Source organism: Arvicola amphibius, chromosome 12 (assembly GCF_903992535.2).
Source record: "Arvicola amphibius chromosome 12, mArvAmp1.2, whole genome shotgun sequence".
Classification (NCBI taxonomy): Eukaryota; Metazoa; Chordata; class Mammalia; order Rodentia; family Cricetidae; genus Arvicola; species Arvicola amphibius.
This window is the reverse complement of record NC_052058.2, coordinates 157,687,500-157,706,566: the sequence shown is the minus strand read 5'-3', so window position 1 is coordinate 157,706,566 and position 19,067 is coordinate 157,687,500. Positions and strand designations below refer to the sequence as shown.

General features: G+C 45.4%; 1 protein-coding gene across 2 annotated transcripts in view; it reads right to left on the bottom strand.

Moving 5' to 3' along the window:
- Me3 (malic enzyme 3) overlaps window positions 1-19,067 on the bottom strand; it is a 184,708-nt gene that overhangs the window by 16,843 nt on the left and 148,798 nt on the right. For both annotated transcript variants that reach the window (XM_042056050.1, XM_038313758.1), the window contains one exon: window positions 2,352-2,461. In XM_042056050.1, coding sequence (XP_041911984.1) covers window positions 2,352-2,461 — 110 coding nt within the window. The remainder of the gene's footprint in view (window positions 1-2,351; window positions 2,462-19,067) is intronic.

Genomic DNA, 19,067 nt, shown 5'->3' with positions numbered 1-19,067 from the left:
AGGAAGAGTCCTTGCTCCCCAGCCCCATGTATTTCAGCAAAGGGGTACAGAGTTTCTCACAATGCACAGTGAATCATTATTTCCCTCTTAGAGGACCATTCTGGCATCAGCGTGGGGGAGATGGAGGTGGATGCACAGCAGGACCCGGCTGTGTGCCTGTGCATGTTTATGAGGCTATCATAACCTGTTTATGTTTACAAGTCTGTCTGTCTGTCTGAGCATCTGGAGCCCGTGCACCAGGTGTGCTGACCACATGGACTTGTTTTCCACGTGGCAGCCCAGGGGACTCTGACCACGGCCGTCCTGTTGCTGACTCATGTGTGAGGGCATCGCGGGGGAATTCGTCAGCAGGTGCTTCCTCCAGGGCTGCAGACACGTTCGCCCGTTAGGTTGTTTGAGAGTTGTGAGCGGACTGGCAGGCAGTGAGAGAATTCTCTTCGCCTCCAGCCAGCTCTCTTGGGCTGTACTGCAGAGCTGGGGAGTATGTGGCTTGTTGGGATGCGGCTGGCACAGCCCACCAATGCCTGTTGCAGGCCTAGGCATGGGATGGGGGTACTGGAGAGACAGTATGAGAAGCTGAGTTTTCCCTCTTGGTCTCCCATTCTCTGGGCATCCTATCCCCAGGCCCTGAAATAATGTTTGGCCTCAATTCTATAACTGCATTGTGCCACTCCTTGACAATTTACAACAAATCAATACAAATAATTGATTGTATTCCTGTTACTCTCTAATGTGGACCAATAGAACAGAGGCACTTGGCTCTGTGGTTTTAAACCTGGAGCCGTAAGGTAAGCGGTTATGAATGTGGAATTTAGAGACCAGAGACCTGAACTCAACTCTCATTTGAACACTGTCTGGGTAGACAAGTTACTTATTCTCTTTGTGTCTTGGTTTCTTCATCCAGAAGATACAGACACAAGTATCTCATAGGATTAAAGGTGTGCAGTTCCTCAAAACAGCGCCTAGTGTGTCACAGATGTTCAGCAATGACCTTTAAGCTGGGCTTATGTTCTCTCCAGTCTACCCCTAGCTGTCGCCACTGTTCTCATTTCTGGTGTGTGAATGCCAGCCAACTTTTACTCAGTCATGAGACTGTTCCATACCAGTTCATTCTTTTCATCTGACACGGACTGTTGGTTTAACAGGCGTGGCTCACAAGCTTCATCTGTTAAGTAAGAAGATATGTGGAGCCGTCAAGGTTTCCCTCGGGCCTTACGAAAACCTAGGGACCATTCTCTCTGAGAACTCCTGGGTCAGATAAGAACATTGCTGAGAAGAACATTGCTCCGTTCTGTTCCAGCTTCAGAGACAGGCACCCTCCCCCGACCAAACAAGAAGCAACTTCCTGCAGGGTTTCTAAGACTCTTGAACAGGTGACCAAGGGATATGGTGCCCAGGACGCTTTACACTGACTTTGGAAATGCTCTGTGTCTCCAGTTGCCAGTACCTTTCAAGCCTATAACTTCCAGCCAAGCTTAGGGGAAGACTTGACATGGCTTTCTGATGGACGCACCTTGTGTTTGGAAAGTCTACGAGCAAGATATTATGGCTAGAGAAAGCCATTCTTACGAACATTGATGTTTTGATCTGATAAGTCATGGAGTAATATTTTCTGTGTATAATCTCTCCATGTTTCTCTTTCTCTCTGCATGTACATGTATGTGTGTTGTATGTGCATGCGTGTGTGGGGTGCACATGGTGCCAGTGTGCCTAGAAGCAGAGGAGGACACCGAGCATCACTTGTGCTTGGGTCTCTTATTGAAACGGGAGCTGGTCTGGAGGCCAGAAACCCCCAGTGATCCTTCTGTGTCAGCCACACTGGAGTTGCACGCATGTGCAGTAGGCTTTTGATGTGAGTGTGGCATCCAAACTCAGTCTTCATGCGTGGGCAGCAAGTGCTATTTACCCACGGAAGCTTCCGGCCTCCCAGTCCCGGCTCTTGAAATCTTTACAGTGCTTTCCTGGTGTAGTTATTGCCATCTCAGAAAAGATAATAAAACCTTAGTTAGACAAGTGATTTTTCAAGTTCAGGTAGCTAAGAATTGACAGGGAGTATAAAGAATTTCTTGTACATATGAAACCATACAGTTCCTACCTACCTCTGAAGTAGTAATAATTTCCATCTGGTGCTTACGCACACCAAAGCTCAGCCAAGTGGAGAGATATGTTCAAGGTCACAGAGCTAAGAATCAGCCAAGTGGAAGCCGACTCCGAGTCTAGCATTGTTCCTTAAACAGGTTCTGGCGGCAAGCCAGCTATGAGATGAGATTCCCGCCCCAGCTTTTGGCATGTGGGTGAACCTTGTGAGAAGCTGTTATTACCCAGCGACTTTGTTAGGTGGGTGACTGTACCTTGGATATCATCGTTGAACATGCAGTACTTGTTGCGGTATTTGTTGAGCAGACGGAAGGCATTGGCATTGGCGAAGTCTTCAAACTGGATGAGGCAATTGATTCCGAACCTGTAGGGCGGGGAAAGGCAAAGGAAGGAATGTGTGGTTACCTCCTGGAGCAGATCTTTTGGGAACTGGATACAGGGGCGGCTCAGGACAAGAGGTGAGGGCAATGTGGGTCCTTCCTCCTATTTTTTTTTTTGTCACCGGACTGGATCAGCAACTCCCAGAAGTAGACCTTTGCCCTACTCCATGATGTATGCAAATGGAGAGTGTAGGGCCAAGGGCTTCACGGTCTACCCATTCAACCTCACTATATCTAATGGGCTCCCCCAAACCACCATGCCCACCGTTGGAGCATCAACAAGGCGGAGATAGGTACCGCCTTCTGTGCAACCTGTGGATCCAAGATCCCAGCAGAAAGCTCACTCCAAACACAGCAGTGAATAGAATCACTCGGGGTGTGGAAGTTTCCAAGGCCCGCTGTAACCTCCCCAGACCCCGAGGCTTGGAATCATTCCATTCCTCTACATTCACGTGTTATTCTCCAACAAGACACAATCGAGGCTGAGCACGGCCACACCATGAAGCCGCTGTTATCCTGGTAAAGATGTTCCCCACCTTCCGGGGATAGAAGAACAGTTAGTAAACGCAATGAAAGTGTGGATCATTGGGCCCATCTCACAGACGACTTCAGTCAGGGACTATGGGACGAGGCTCAGCAATCTGCATGCTCAGCTAGCTCCCGAGATGGTTGTGATTACAGAAGCCCAGAAAACTAAGAAACCAGCCTTGGTGGATGAAGGCTGTTTGACATGACTCACTGGAAATCTACGCCTCTTAGACTTCATGGTCTTGATAATAATAATATTGGATTTATCAGTATTTCATAATTCCCCCTTCCCTTTTTTTTAATATGTGCTACCTTCTGGGAAGCCAAGAGAGAAGCTGCTAGCTGTTTGTAGAAAGACTCTTTAGCCTAAGACCTTTGCATGCAGGCTTAATCTGCTTGTTGCCCTTTGATTCTGGTATTCGGTAGCTGTGTCGCCTAGACTTCCTTTACATGAATAAACAATAGTCAGCATCCCATGAGTTAATTTGTGATTTTAGAAACAGGTCACGTTCCTTCAGAAGAGGGTCCTGATTGAGCTGGGTGCGTGACAGGCAGAAGGGACCTGTTCTTGCCAAAGCAATGTGGACCACTGTGGAAAGATTTATTACCTTCTAGAAAGGGTGTGTGGGATCTATTTGGTGGCAACTTTCTGATGAGGTCCCTGCCAATGAGGGAGTGAGCAACATTGATATGACCCAGAAAACACAGTTCAACCTCCAGTGTTTGAGCGTGGCTTTCTCTGTTGGATAGAGATGCTGGTGACTGCGTAGACCTGTATATCTGCCATGTGTCTCTGGAGCCTCAGGGCTGCTGGTGGGGGCACTAGGAGGTCAGTTCATGTCACTGAGTCCTTAGTAGAGCACGGCCCCTGTGGCATGCCGGTGCTAAAGAGTATCAGGCCTGAGGCAGGCTTGGCCTACAACTGAGCGAGCTGTCCGCGTCACTTCATCTTTGGTCCCGAGATAGCTTCCCGTTTGTTCAACAGCCACAATGAGATCTCTTTTGTCAACTTATGTGGGGGCTCTTGTAAGGATTAAGTGATGAAGGTGACTTTCTTCTTCAGTATTATGGAGGTATACCTGATAAACAAAAACTTTAATATATATTAAAATATATAACATTTGTGGCTTGAAATTTGTGTATATTGTGATATAGTTGCCATGGCTAGGCTAGCTGACATATTTATTGTCATATATGGTCATCTTTTTGTGTGTGGTCTAAACACTTGAGGTTTAGTCTCTTAGCAAATTTCAATAATACAAATCGAAGTTTTTATTTAGCAAACATGGCACTATCAGCTGCAGCCAGCAGGTGACTTTTAGACTGCAAAGTGCTAAGTCCAAGACTCATTCTGATGCAATTTTTTTTTTTAAGACAAAGTTTCTTTGTGTAACAGCCCGGGCTATCCTACAACTTGCTTTGTAGACCAGGCTGGCCTTGAACTCACAGAGACCCGCCTGCCTCTACCTCCCTCCCAAGTGCTAGGATTAAAGGCATATGCCACCACTGCCCGGCTAAAATGGAGCTGTCAAGACACCCAGGTGTGAGAAACAACACAGAAGGCAGTAGGGGAAGTAGTGGCTGAGAGGAAAGCAGGTCAGGTGAGGAAGTAGAAGCAGTCAGAGTAGAGGGATGCAGGAGACTTTTTCAGTCACAGGTCTAGCTCCAGAGGGCTCTAGAAGAGGGGAGAAGACTGAGGTGTAAGGGACTGGGTCGGATGACGGAAAGCGCACAGCATCAGCCTTGAGCTTCAGCGGGACCCTCAGAAGACTTACTGGTTTGTAGCTCAATGGGACGGCAGGAGAGAGGGCCGTGAAATGTTTCTCTTCAAGCTCCCTTGTGTTATGAGGTATGATGATCAGCATTTCATGCTGCTATCTCCGTGTATAATTACATATAGGCCACCATATTATTCTACCTCCTAGAAAGTAGTTCCATAATTTCTTTCAACAGTGCACTCCACGGTTTGCTATTCTTTTAACAAGCAGTGCTGCACACTACCCAACACACAGTTGCCTGATAATATGTTAGTCCTTCATATCTGTAGATTCTACAGCCATGGATTCAGCCAATCCCTTGCTGAAAATGTTTAAAAAGATCCAATATATACATATATAGACGTTTTTCTTGTTATTAGACTAAAGAGTGTAAAGCATTTTACATGCAGAATTTATAATATATAAGGTATGATAAATAATATACAACAAATAATTATACAGGGCAATGCATGTACATTATATTACATGAGGGACTTGACCATCCACAGTTTTGGTACCCATGAGGAGTTCCACAACAAATCTCCCTTAGATACTGAAGGACAATCGCACTATGAATAGAAATAATAAATAAAACCACCCACTCATGAATATAATGTCATGCCTGTCACGCCAAAATTTCCTGTGAATGTTTTTGTTCGGGTTATGAATTGCAAGTGTTTGGGCTGGGAGTAGGGAACAGAATGTCTTGACATTTTGCTATACGTAAGACTTCCAGTGTTGTTTCACAACTAGCCTGGGGCAAAACTTCTGAAAAGCTTGGACAACAAAACACGTGACGGGTGTGTATTTTTCCATCACATGCTAATATATATACTCACATACTTGACCTTGAAGCAATACTGCCACTCATTTGCTAAGGAAACAATAAGGCAAAATTATAAATGTCTTTTTTATTCAGTGTATTTCGGTTTCATGTTTCATTTAATTTTATATGAGAAATTCCCCTTGGTCCCATGAACAAAACTTCCACAATTCAGATTAATCTAATTCCTACTTGGAATAGAATAAAAAACCACATGGCCCTAATAACCTAACAGTTCCTAGCACTTCTTTGAACATGCACCCCCAAAGATGTTCCCTGGTCCAGGAACAGCCCCTGTCTGACAGTTTACACAGTGACCCCTTCAAGTCTCTGACTTCTTCCACTTTGACCCTCCTTTTCCTCTGTTGTATTTGTTCCTTCTCTCTGTCATGAGCTGGGAGTCTTGAATGGTGCTATCCTAATCTCTTTACCTCTCCTGTATGACTTCTGTCAAACTAATCTAATACGAATCAGGAACCACCCACCCATCTATGAGTCCATCCATCCACCCACCCCGTATTCTTCTCTCTATCCGTGATTGTGGGAAACCTGTGATGAGCCAATATCGTCAATCAATGTTTTTGGAAAAGAGCAGTTATATGAAAGAATTGGTGGGGCTTTAATGTTGTGAATTTACCTCCTAACTTTTTCAACTATTTACTACTTAGTTAAGAACAAAACCAAAAATTCAATATGGAAATCTAAACAGATCAGGTGAAAAACAAGGTTCACAATTCATCCATGTACAGTCAAACACAGGCTTTTACTGAAACATAAATTCAAATGTTAAACAGTAAAAATGGCAATCTTACCAAAAGACAAACTACTGATTCAATGCAATACCCATCAAAATCCCAGCAAAATTCTTCACAGACCTCGAAGGAACATTACTCAACTACATATGGAAAAGCAAAAAAGCCAACCAACTAACCAACCAACCAAACAAACAAACAAAAAAACCAAAACCAAAACCAAAACCCAGGATAGCCAAAACTATCCTGTACAGTAAAGGAACTTCTGGAGGCATCACAATCCCTGACTTCAAACTCTCCTACGGAGCTACAGTACTGGAAACATAAAAACAGACAGGAGGACCAATGGAACCTAATCGAAGACCTGGATATCAATCCACACACCTATGAACACCTGATTTTTGACAAAGCAGCAAAAATATAAAATGGAAAAAAGAAAGCATATTCAGCAAATCGTGCTGGCATAACTGGATATCAACATGCAGAATAATAAAAATAGATCCATATTTATTGCCATGCACAAAACTCAAGTTCAAATTGATCAAAGACCTCAAAATAGAACCAATCACACTGAACCTCATAGCTGAGAAATTGGGAAGTACACTTGAACGCACTGACACAGTGAACCACTTCCTACATATAACCCCAGTAATGCCAGGCGATGGTGGTACACACCTTTAATCCCAGCACTCGGGAGGCAGAGGCAGGTGGATCTCTGTGAGTTTGAGACCAGCCTAATCTACAAGAGCTAGTTCCAGGACAGGCTCCAAAGCTACAAAGAAACCCTGTCTCAAAAAAAAAAAAAAAAAAAACCAAATCAAACCAACCAACCAACCAACCAACTAACAAACAAAGAATTCCAGTAGCACCGACACTGAGAGAAACAATTAATAAATGAGACCTCCTGAAACTGAAAAGCTTCTGTAAAGCAAAGGACACGGTCAACAAGACAAAACGACAGTCTACAGAATGGGAAAAAATCTTCACCAACCTCACATCAGACAGAGGGCTGATCTCCAAAATATACAAAGAACTCAAGAAATTGGTCATCAAAAGAACAAATAATCCAATAAAAATGGGGTACAGATCTAAACAGGAGGAGACAGGGGTCCTACATAGTTCCTAGTAGGAGTTACACATGGCAAGGAAATTTGGATGGTCAGTCGTAGGGTCCTTTCTGCACTTACACAGGCAGACCAACAGGTGGCCATCTTTTTTTTTCATGGTTTATTTTTTTTTATTTTTTTATTTTTTATTTTTTTTTTTCGAGGCAGGGTTTCCCTGTAGTTTCTAGAGCCTGTCCTGGAACTAGCTCTTGTAGACCAGGCTGGCCTCGAACTCAGAGATCCACCTGCCTCTGCCTCCCGAGTGCTGGGATTAAAGGCGTGCGCCACCACTGCCCGGCTCATGGTTTATTTTTTATATTTAAAAATTTCCATCTCCTCCCCTCCTCCTCCCCCTTCCCTCCCCTCCTCCTTCCCCTTACCTCCCCCTCCACCCATACCTCCCCTCCCTCCCTCTCCAGGCCAAGGAGCCATCAGGGTTCCCTACTCTGTTAAGACCAAGGTCCTCCCAACTCCCCCCAGGTCCAGGAAGGTGATCGACCAAGCTGAGAAGGCTCCCACAGAGCCCGTCCATGCAGAAGAATCAGAGCCCAGCACCATTGTCCTTTGCTTCTCAGTCAGCCCCCACTGTTGGCCACATTCAGAGAGACGGGTTTGGTCGCATGATCCATCAGTCCCATTCCAACTGGAGTTGGTGATCTCCCATTAGTTCTGTCCCACTGTCTCCATGAGTGAATGCACCCCTCACGTTCCTGACTTTCTTTCTCATGTTCTCTCTCCTTCTGCTCCTCATCAGGACCTTGGGAGCTCAGTCCAGTGCTCCAATGTGGGGCTCAGTCATTTTCTTCATCTATCGCCAGGTGGAGGTTCCCTCACGGTCCTGACTTTCTTTCTCATGTAACCACTTTGGAAAGCAGTGTGGCGGTTTCTCAGGAAATTCGGGATCAACCTACCCCAGGACCCAGCAATTCCACTATTGGGAATCTACCCAAGAGATGCCCAATCATACTACAAAAGCATTTGCTCAACTATGTTCATAGCAGCATTATTTGTAATAGCCAGATCCTGGAAACAACCTAGATGCCCTTCAGTGGAAGAATGGATGAAGAAACTGTGGAATATATACATGCTAGAATACTACTCAGTGGTAAAAAACAATGACATCTTGAATTTTGCATGCAAATGGATGGAAATAGAAAACACTATTCTGAGTGAGGTAACCCAGACCCAAAAAGATGAACATGGGATGTACTCACTTATAATTGGTTTCTAGCCATAATTAAAGGTCATCGAGCCTATAATTGGGGATCCTTGAGAAGATAATAAGAAGGTGAACCCCCCAAAAAAGATATAGTAATCCTCCTGGATATTGGAAGTAGACACGATCGCCAGGCAAAAATTGGGAACTTGAGGGTGGGGCGAGATGCGGCTAAGGGAAGATGCGGAGAGAAAAGCGTGAAGGGGAGAATGGGGGGAGCTCGGAGGAATGGGATGCTTGGGATAAAGGAAGGGTGGATATGGGAGCAGGGAAGCATATATCTTAATTTAGGGAGCCATCTGAGGGTTGTCAAGAGACTTGACCCTAGAGGGGTTCCCAGGTTTCTAGGGAGACGCCGCCAGTTAGTTCCTTGGGCAGCTGAGGAGAGGAAGCCTGAAAAGGCCAGTTCCTATAGCCATACTGATGAATTTCTTGCATATCACCATAGAACCTCCACCTGGCGATAGATGAAGAAAATGACTGAGCCCCACACTGGAGCACTGGACTGAGCTCCCAAGGTCCTGATGAGGAGCAGAAGGTGGCCATCTTTCAGGTGCAACCTTAGAAGGCCGACCCAGACTCCTTCAGTCTGGGCCCTGCTCAGAGCCCCTTACTCTGGGCTCCCCCTCCCGGCCCCTGCAACGCCAGCCTTTCTACTGCTTTGTCAGAGAAACCCTGACCCGAGAGGCTCCTGCTTATCTGTCCCCATCAGCCCCTTTGAACTCTTCACCCTGTGGCCCTGGCAGCTGCAGAGGAACATCTGACACTTCTCCTGACTTGGAAAGAGAGGCCCTGCTACGGGACAAATTGGGGACTCCCAGACTTCTCCACTCTGGGGTGTATCTGGGAAGCATTCTTTGAACAAGACTAGGGCTCTCTATAGGTACAGGATGGTGGGCAGATGTCTGATTTCTTCCCCAGGCTGTGAATGGTGACCTGTGTCTCTGTGAGACAGGTTGCGAAGACCTAAGAAAGGCCAGCAGAGTTGGGCGTGGTTGGGGCCAAGCCCTCCTGGATAGGGCCGTTGAGGTTCTTCCCCTCAGAGGCTGGCCAGAGGAAAAGAGCGGGGTGCTGGCAAGAGCAGAATGTTCCAGAGGCTGCAGACCATCTTTGTTTTAAGGACCGGGCCTGCCAGTCTTAAAACACCTAGTCTGACCCGTTTCAGGCCTGAATAAACACGAGGAAGGAACAGGTGAGCTTGCTTAGCCTGCATCTGAATCTAATGACAAAAAGGTACCATTCGTATTCCCAAGGGGCTCTGCTCTGTTTTCCCCAAGAAAAACACATGCAGGTCTCCCTTGGCCTAGTGCCTAGTGAAACTATCAGTCATCACCCCATGGAAAATTATTTCTTTTTTTCCTTCAAGAAACTAGAACTGGCAGAATCATGAAACTCTAGGTCTTTAAAACATTTTATACATTCCATTACACTGAATGCCCTTGGAATGCTCTCAGATAAATTTCCCTAGTAAAATAAGTTTGGATAGCTCTTGATATTACATGTACCAGATGTAGTGTATATTAAAAACGTTGAAAAGTTATGTATGAAGGAAAAGGTCTAACCCAGAGTTTCTAAACTTATTTGACCTCAGGCTTCACCTTGATGTGTCCCTCATCTCCCACCAGAGGCAGAGTACACTTTGAGAGACGGGACCACTGCACAAAGAGCTTTGTGTTTTGGGGACTAGGGATTCAGGGCAGCGCCACCTCTCTCTGGAATCACTGCATTGCTGCCTTTGGCTAGGATCCTACGGTGACTGCTCTTACCTCCTTTATGTCGGCTCCCCTCCTCCACGCATGCTCCACACCTTTCTGAACACAGACTTGTGTAGGTCACTTAGCCACGTGTAAGAGACGAGGGACGAAACAAAGTAGGCTGGATTGGGGGAGGTCCTAAGAGGCTGGGAGGGGGCAGGAGCTAGCCCAGCTGAAGTGTGAAGATGTGGTCAGGTACCATGGAGCAGACATTGAAGAGGGATGGATTCACAAGGATGTCAGGGAATCGAATCCATAGGCAAGGAAGCAGGAGGTCACGGATTAGATAGCAGGCCCACTAGTCTAAAGAAACAGAAGGCAAAGCGGAATGAACACACTGGACAGCTGTGAGCTGTGAGCTGAGCTGAGCGTCTTCTGTGCATAGCCAATGGGCAGAAGAAAGAGAGACCCAGATTCTAGTGCTACGTAAGGCAGAGGTTTCAAATACGGGACTGACTGTGGTTTCTGGTCACCGGAGATGATTTTGTGGTCACTGTGGCTTCATTTGGTGAGGAACTAGGGGATGGGATTCTGGCCTGGAGCGTGAGGGAGGACCTCATAGAACTTCTGCTTCCCATATCCCAGACTGGGAAAGCTTCTCTTGTGCCTGCCCGGAAGCCAGACTAGCGGGCTCCTTACATGACATTCTGACCTCACTGGGGGGAAATCCCAACAACTATCAAGACGGACTCAGGAAGCAGCAATTTCCAGCAAACATGTCAGGATAATGTGGCCACTCCTTCATCATTATGAGGGGGCGAATCCAGGCCAGACAGAAAACACTTCATGAACAGTTGGATTTCCTCCGGAGTTTCCCTGTTTGTCTCTGTTCCTAGGCAATCACACAAGGCATCAGTAATCTCGATCTAGGAGAGGGTGGAGGCTAACTGCCGACCTTTCAACCTCTCAAAGGTCAGAGGTCATTCCTGAGCTTTTTTTTTTTCCCTTCTAAATTACAGCAACTCATTCCATAAAGTCCTGTTCATAAATCCCCCATCCGTTTCTCTCACCCACCTGGAACTCCACTGATAACAGATCCCATTTTCTTATAGACTGTGTGTGCCGGTTGTCATGAGGCTGCTGGTATCCTCCACAAAGCCTCTCTGATTATTTGTATACCTCTGCTCAGGGCTGCTACGATCCATGATACAGTCATACACCGATCTTCCTCAGAGTCGGAACCTCTCCCAGAGAACTAGCTAGGCTCCACTAAACTCCATCATGACCTCTGATGATAAAACAGAGAACCAGACCATATTTGGAGACTGTCAGCACACAGTGTGTGAGGACCATCTTGAAAGGCTACAGTAAGAGCTTACAGCCAAACAATGCTCTTTCTATGGTTTTTCAAAATGCAAGCACAATCCTTACGCTTTCACTGTGGTCTGGATGTCAGAAGCTAAGGGTTTCCCTCGCTTACGTTGCTTTAAACACTACCATGAGAAGCCTGAGTTTATGTGCTTCGTCTTTCCCCTTGGGGTTGAGTGGAGCTGGCTGAGGTCTGAGGTTTGCTGAGAGCTGTGGGGATTGCTCAGTTCTGGTGAGTGACGGGGCAATTGGACAAGAAGGAGAAACTGGAGAGGACCGGATGACTCACCTGAGTGAAGTAAGGGGATGCTTCATTCACCATCTGAAGAAGGACGCTTAAAAGAAATCCCACATTAGCTCAGAATTGAGAATAATAGAGGATTATTTATTTAGGGGTAGACTCACAAATCAGAGTCCTCTGCTAGAACGGGGAACAGTAACCGAATCACGCAACTAGAAAAGAGACCTGCTTTATAGGGGCATAAATAGTATCAGAGGCCACGCCCCAGTGGGCAGGTAACTTAAAGGCTACTGGCTGTAGGAATTCCTAGAGACTGTCTAGAATGGTAACTGATGTCTAGTCCCTCTACAGTGCCCTCTGGAGAGGACAGGTAGGCACTAACTTTGCCCTTGAACAAGACGGAGAAAACAGGAGTAAGCTAAGTAGAATAGCTTTAACAATGCGATTTCCCTCTCTTTTGCTTTTTTGGTTTACTAAGAAAGTGTCTGGAGAATGTTAGCTATCATTTCCTTCAAGTGATGGCACAGCAGTAGGAAATATCCCATTAGAAAGTGAATTCTGCAGTTAGACCACCTTTGTTTACAGTTCAGTTCTGTGGCTAAGTGGGGGTGTGGCCGTGAGCAGTTTCCTTGACTTCCTGGGTCTCAGGTCTCGCATCTGATCACCCATGATGCAGTCAGCATTGTTTTGGATGGGTGAACTACATCAGTAGATGGAAAAGATATGATGATCTCTTACAGTGGTTTTTATTTTAGTGATATAAGAGTCACACACCTAGTTATTAGAATCTGATAGAATTTATAAGAATATTGCCCCAGAGTAACACTATGAGGAAGTAACCATTAGGAGATGGGGACTGTCTTTTTTTTTTTTTTTGGTTTTTCGAGACAGGGTTTCTCTGCAGCTTTTTTAGAGCCTGTCCTGGAACTAGCTCTTGTAGACCAGGCTGGCCTCGAACTCACAGAGATCCGCCTGCCTCTGCCTCCTGAGTGCTGGGATTAAAGGCGTGCGCCACCACCGCCCGGCAATGGGGACTGTCTTAGTTAGGGTTTCTATTGCTGACAAGAGACACCACGACCACGGCAACTCTTATAAAGGGAAACATTTAATTAGGATGGCTTACATTTTCAGAGGTTTAGTGCATTATCATCATGGTGTGACATGGTGGTATGCAGGCAGATATGGTGCTGGAACTGAGAGTCTGACATCTTGATAGGCCGGCAACAGGAAGTGGTCTGTGATACTGGGAGTAGTTTGAGCTTTGGAGACCTCAGAGTCTGTCCCCATAGTGACATACTTCCTCCAACAAGACCACACCATCTAATAGTGTCACTCCCTTTGGGAGCCACTTTTTTATGTCAAACCACCATATTCCTCTTCCTGGCTCCCCAAGGCGAATAACTATATCATAATGCAAAAATGCATTTAGTAAAACTTGGGGTCTCTGAGGCAATCCAGGCTTCAACTTCACAGCATCACACAATGACCCCTCTAGGCTTCCACCCAGGGACATACCTGACACATGCCTTCCCTCAGTAGCTTTCCTTAGTCACAGGAGAAAATTCTATAGCCCATTTCTCCTATCCTTACATCTTTAGAACCACATGGCCAAAGCTGTTAAATTCTGCTGCCCTCTGGGGCTGGAATATGCACCCCCCTCATTCAATTACATCTTTACCAACTTCCTGTTTTCTAAGTTTCCTTCACTGCCTAGTTTGGCTGTTTTGGAACTTGCTCCATAGACCAGGCTGTCCTCAAACTCAGGGATCCACCAGTCTTTGCCTTCTGAGTGCTGGGGTTAAAGGCATGAACCACCACACCCAGCTTGAAGCTTTTCTTTAATTTTTTTCACAGGTTGGAAATTTATCTGGGTGGGATCTCTCCTTGAGATCTCCACTCCCTTTATTCCATTTCTTAATCTGTTCACCTCCTTGAACACAGGACTTCATTCCACTTCCTGATGTTTCTTTTCTCCTCAAATTTTATATTTTGTACTTTACCCTGCTCAGCTTGTTTCTTTTCATTATAAATCTTCGTTAGAGTTACTTCTAATAACCATACAACAGAGTCTATACTAGGCTGTTTTGAGATTTCCTCTGCCAAAAAAATTAATCCAAATCTCTTTACTTTGGCCCCTGGCAGATTTTTTTTTTTGAACAAGGGCAGAAAGCAGCCACATGCTCTACCAAAATATCATAAGAATAATCTCTAGGCAGCATAATTTTTTTCTCCTCTGAAACCTCTTGGACCATTCCCCCACAGCTCAAGTCATTCTCTGTACCACTTTCTTCCATGCCTTTATTAATATGGCCAATTAAGTAGTACTTAAAACATTCCACTGCTTTCCTAACCCAAAGTACCAAAGTTAAAATTCCACCAAACAAACACATGGTCAGGCCTATCACAGCTATACCTCAGTCCCTGGTACCCACTCCTGTCTTAGTTAGCGTTTCTATTGCTGTGAAGAGACACCATGACCACAGCAACTCTTATAAAGGGAAACATTTAATTAGGGTGGCTTACGCTTTCAGAGTTTAGTTCATTATCATCATGGTGTGACATGGTGGTGTGCAGACAGACATGGTGCTGGAGCTAAGAGTTCCACATCTTGATAGTCATGCAACAGGAACTGGTCTGTGTCACTTGGAGTAGCTTGAGCATAGGAGACCTCAAAGCCCACCCCCACAGTGACACACTTCCTCTAAAGAGGCTACACACTCACTCTAACAAGGCTGAACCTCTTAACAGTCCCATTCCCTTTGCGGCTATTTTCTTTCAAACCACCACTTAGGTCCTTAGAAAATGGGGCACTTTCCCTCCAAGGGGATATGAGACATGGCTCATCTTCTTCTTTCTGGTCACAGAACAAATGGTGTCCTCTACAACATACTCTCTGCTATAACAGTGTCTCCATCAGAGGCCCATAGCAGTAGATCTTCCTGATGTTGAACTGGAACCTCTAAAACTATTAACTAATAGTTATTATCTTCATAATTTCTTGAGTGATGAAGAGCTGACTAACTTAGGGCTGCTGACAATGTTAAATAACTTAAAGCAAGTGAATTGCTTATTGGCCCTAGGTATCGAGATTATACCAGTATCCAGTGCACCAAGAGGGTAAATAGATACTTTTTATTAATTAGTTTTTTTTAATTGAGAAATGAACTCTGGGTGAGAATTGCTATTTAACTCATTGTGGTAGTTTGAATGTAATTGCCCCCATAAGCTCATAGGAAGTGGCTCTATTAGGAAGTCTGGTTGTTGGAGTAGGTATGGCCTACTTCCAGTGACTCAGTTCACTTCTTGTTGCCTGTAAGATGTAGGACTTTCAGCTTCTTCTCCAGCACCATGTCTGCCCACATTCTGCTATGTCCCACCACAATGATAATGGACTAAACCTCTGAAACTGTAAGCCACCCTGTTGTGGGATAATGCTCTTGTACACTGTAAAGATTGATTACTTGTATTGGTTTAATAAAACACAAAATGGCCAGTAGCCAGGCAGGAAGTATAGGTGGGGTGACAACACTAGGAGAATTCTGGGAAGAGGAAAGAGAGAGATGCAGTCACAAGCAAGATGTAGAGGAAGGAAGATGAGAATGCCTCACTGAGAAAAGGTACCAAGCCATGTGGCTAAACATAGATAAGAATTATGGGTTAATTTAAGAGCTAGTTAGTAGTCAGCCTGAGCCATAGGCCAAACAGTTTATAATTAATACAAGCTCTTGTGTGTTTATTTGGGACTGCATGGCTGCAGGACTGGGAGGGACAGAAGTTTCCATCTACAACACCCTATTAAATGTTTCCTTTTATAAGAGTTACTGTGCTCATGCTGCCTCTTTACAGCAATAGAAACACCAGGGCACTCCTAATTAAAGTTTTTTTATTACAAAAGAAGTATCTGTACATAAATAAATAAGCATGAGAAAATGAGTAATTTGGTGAGCCAAATTCCCAGGCAATCTCACTCTGCCGTGGCAGTTGCTATTAACAATTTGGTGACTATGCATCCAGATAATTCTTTGCTCATGTACTGATTGGTTTCAACTGCCGACTTATCAGAACCTAGAATTGCCTGAGAAGAGACTCTTAGCTGTGGGATTATTTAGACCATATTGGCCTGTGGACATGTCTGTGCGGCAATTGTCTTGATTGTGACCCAGCCCACTGTCGGCGGGACTATCCCCTATTCAGGGGGGCTTGGGTTGTATGAGAGTGGAAGAGGCTGGCTGGGCAGTAACTCAGCAAGAACCCATGAGTTTATTCTTTATCTGCTCTTGACTGTGGATGTGCTATGTCTGGTTGCTTGAGTTCCTTCCTTGACTTCCTCTCAGTGATGGACTGTAAGCCAAATAAACTCTCCCCCCACCCATCCTCTATCTTGCTTTTAGTCAGGATATTTTATCACATCAACAGTGGTGAAACTAGACCACTTTATACCAGAGCTTACAAACACAGATGTTCATGCTTCAACCCAGAGACTCAAATTCTTTATAAACACCCTCGGTGATTCAGAAGAACAGTTAGATGTGTGTGGGGGCATGGGGGTTGGCTCGGCATTTACACACCTACTTGGTTTAGCCCTCTGCTCTGTTCTGCCTTAGATAGGGAGTGGGGGAAGGAGGGGGTTGGATATATCCAAGGGAACATAATCCAGCAGAGTTTTGTACACTAGAGGAATCAGTTTCCATTTCATGGAGAGAAGGGGGGGGGTAAACTTGGTTTAACTGGAGATATTCTGAACACGTGGAGACTAAGATGGAGCCTGCATCAGCCTCTGACTTGCTCTTGAGCTAGAGGAGCTCCAGGACCAGCTGGAGTAAATGCTCACGAGATTAGAAGGCTGGACCCCAGAGTCCTCACAGATACCAGATGTATCGTGTGTAGCATTTCATATGTGCTCTGAACACACCTTGTCACCTGCTCAGGGAAGACAATGCCACCACAACACTCTTCCCTGCTGAACACAGAATCCTGAGCAGTCGAGGCTAGAACAAGAAATGAGACCTTCTACTTAACCTTCCTCACTGTATCTACCAACAACATCCCAGCCGAACCCTGAAGTTCACAGAGCACTCGGGCACAGTTCAGGAAGTGGTGGAGAGTCACGCTCTCTTCTCTTCCTTCCTTCCTTCCTTCTGCCTCCAGACTGCAAGCACGCCCTCAACTTTAACATTTATGGGCTGGGGGCTCACAACTTTTTATATTTCCACCAGAGAACCCACGTTTCCTGAACTACTGACTTATATCCACACGGAGCCAAAGAAAGCACGGAAGGTCAGGTTATCCAAACACCGGCAGACACAGATGAACTGTTCTGAATGCAGCCGTTTGGAGAATAGGATCAGGATGTTTTGCTACAGGGTCTCGTTATGTAGCCCGGGCTGGTCTTAAATTCACAATCCTCTTGACTCATCTTCGTGCATGCTGGGTTTACAGGCATGTGTTTCCATGCTCTTCTGAGAGCAGAGGTCTTTATATAGTTGCAGATTACTTACCAGCCTGGCTTAGTAGCTGGAATATAGCAAATGCTAGGTGAAGATGCCTTTCCGGATCACACAGTACATTTCCGCGGAGATATATGTAGCTAGGCCATTATTCCCTCTGCTTTTCTCCCATTCCCAGAGTTTACACTCTTGGTGCCTATTTCTTGGCTCTCTCAGGATGATGGGCACGGTCGTCTTTTCACGGGTGACTTCCAGTGGAGCGTGCCCTTGTATATATACCCTTATATTACCTCCTGCTTCAGAACTCAGGGTGTACCTGTGATTTGACGTAATTAGTATAAATAAGGTGGTGGCAGCTATACTGTACAAGTTTCAGATGTTATTCTTTTTATATTATATATTCTTGAGTTTTGTACACGTGTACAACAGAATATGGTAATATCTACCCAACCCTCTAACTTATTCCATATTTATCCAACGTGTCTCCCTCCTAACTTCATGCTGTCTTCTTTTGTCTGATAACCCACTAATTCCAATCAGTGTTGCCCATATGTATGGTCCCAGGGATGAGACCATCCACTGGAGCATGGGAAAGCTACCAGGGGCTACAGGCTTAAAAACAAACACAAACAAACCCCGGATGATTCTTCCTCCCCCAGAATTTCTCAGCTGCCAATAGCTCCTCAGTAAGGGGTGAGTCCTGGAGAGCCCCTTCCTCCTCTGGGATGGAATGGGCTCTCTGGATCCTGTGTAGGTCACCATAGCCACGGTGAGTTCATGAGTGGGGTAGCCATGTTGTATATAGAAAATGGCATTTAAGGGCATTTTTTTCTGTCTTCTCAGCTAGCTTATATATTCTTTTTGCTGCCAGGTATCATTTTTTTGAGAAAAAACTACACATTTTATTGTTTTATGCACATGGCTGTTTTGCTTGCACGTAAGTCTGTGCACTACATGCATTCCTGGTACCCACAAAGACCAGAAAAGTGTGTTAGATCCCCTGGAGGAACTGGATTTGCAAGTAGTTGTGAGCCACCATGTGCATGTTAAGAATCAAATCCCAGGCCCCTGGAAGAGCATTCAGTGCTCTTAGCCACCAAAGCATCTCTCAAGCCCCCCAGGTTCCGTTCTTAAGAAAGCCTGGTAACTTCTACGTTGTGTTCTTGGGGATCCTGGACTGACATATTAAAATTTCAGCTCTGTTGTTAGAAGAAGCCACATGAGGCAACCATGGAGGCAGGTTGAGTCTCCGAGACCGTGAGGAAAAGCTAAGCTCAACATTTCTAGAGTGGCCGAGTGCAGTGGTATTTAGTGATCAGTAGTAAGACCACCAAGTGAGCCACCCAGTTAAGATATCTCAGCTTGTGACGATCAAGAGCCAGTAATGTAAGCAAGAAAAAAAAATGTGAATAAACTCTTTAGCTGTACTAAATTTCAGAATTCCTATTACCATGTTTGGCAGAGTTGGGGACTCAAAGTCAGACTCTCATGACCGCTGCGAAGAACTCTGCCACCAAACTACCCAGCCCTTCAAAGTGCTTCCAGCTGGCTCTAGAAATCACTGATTCTGGAGCTCGTGCAGCTGAGCGATGCTGGTCCACTCACTTTGCTGGGATGTCAAGAGTGAAGCCACCTGGAGGAAGAACCACTTTTCCCTA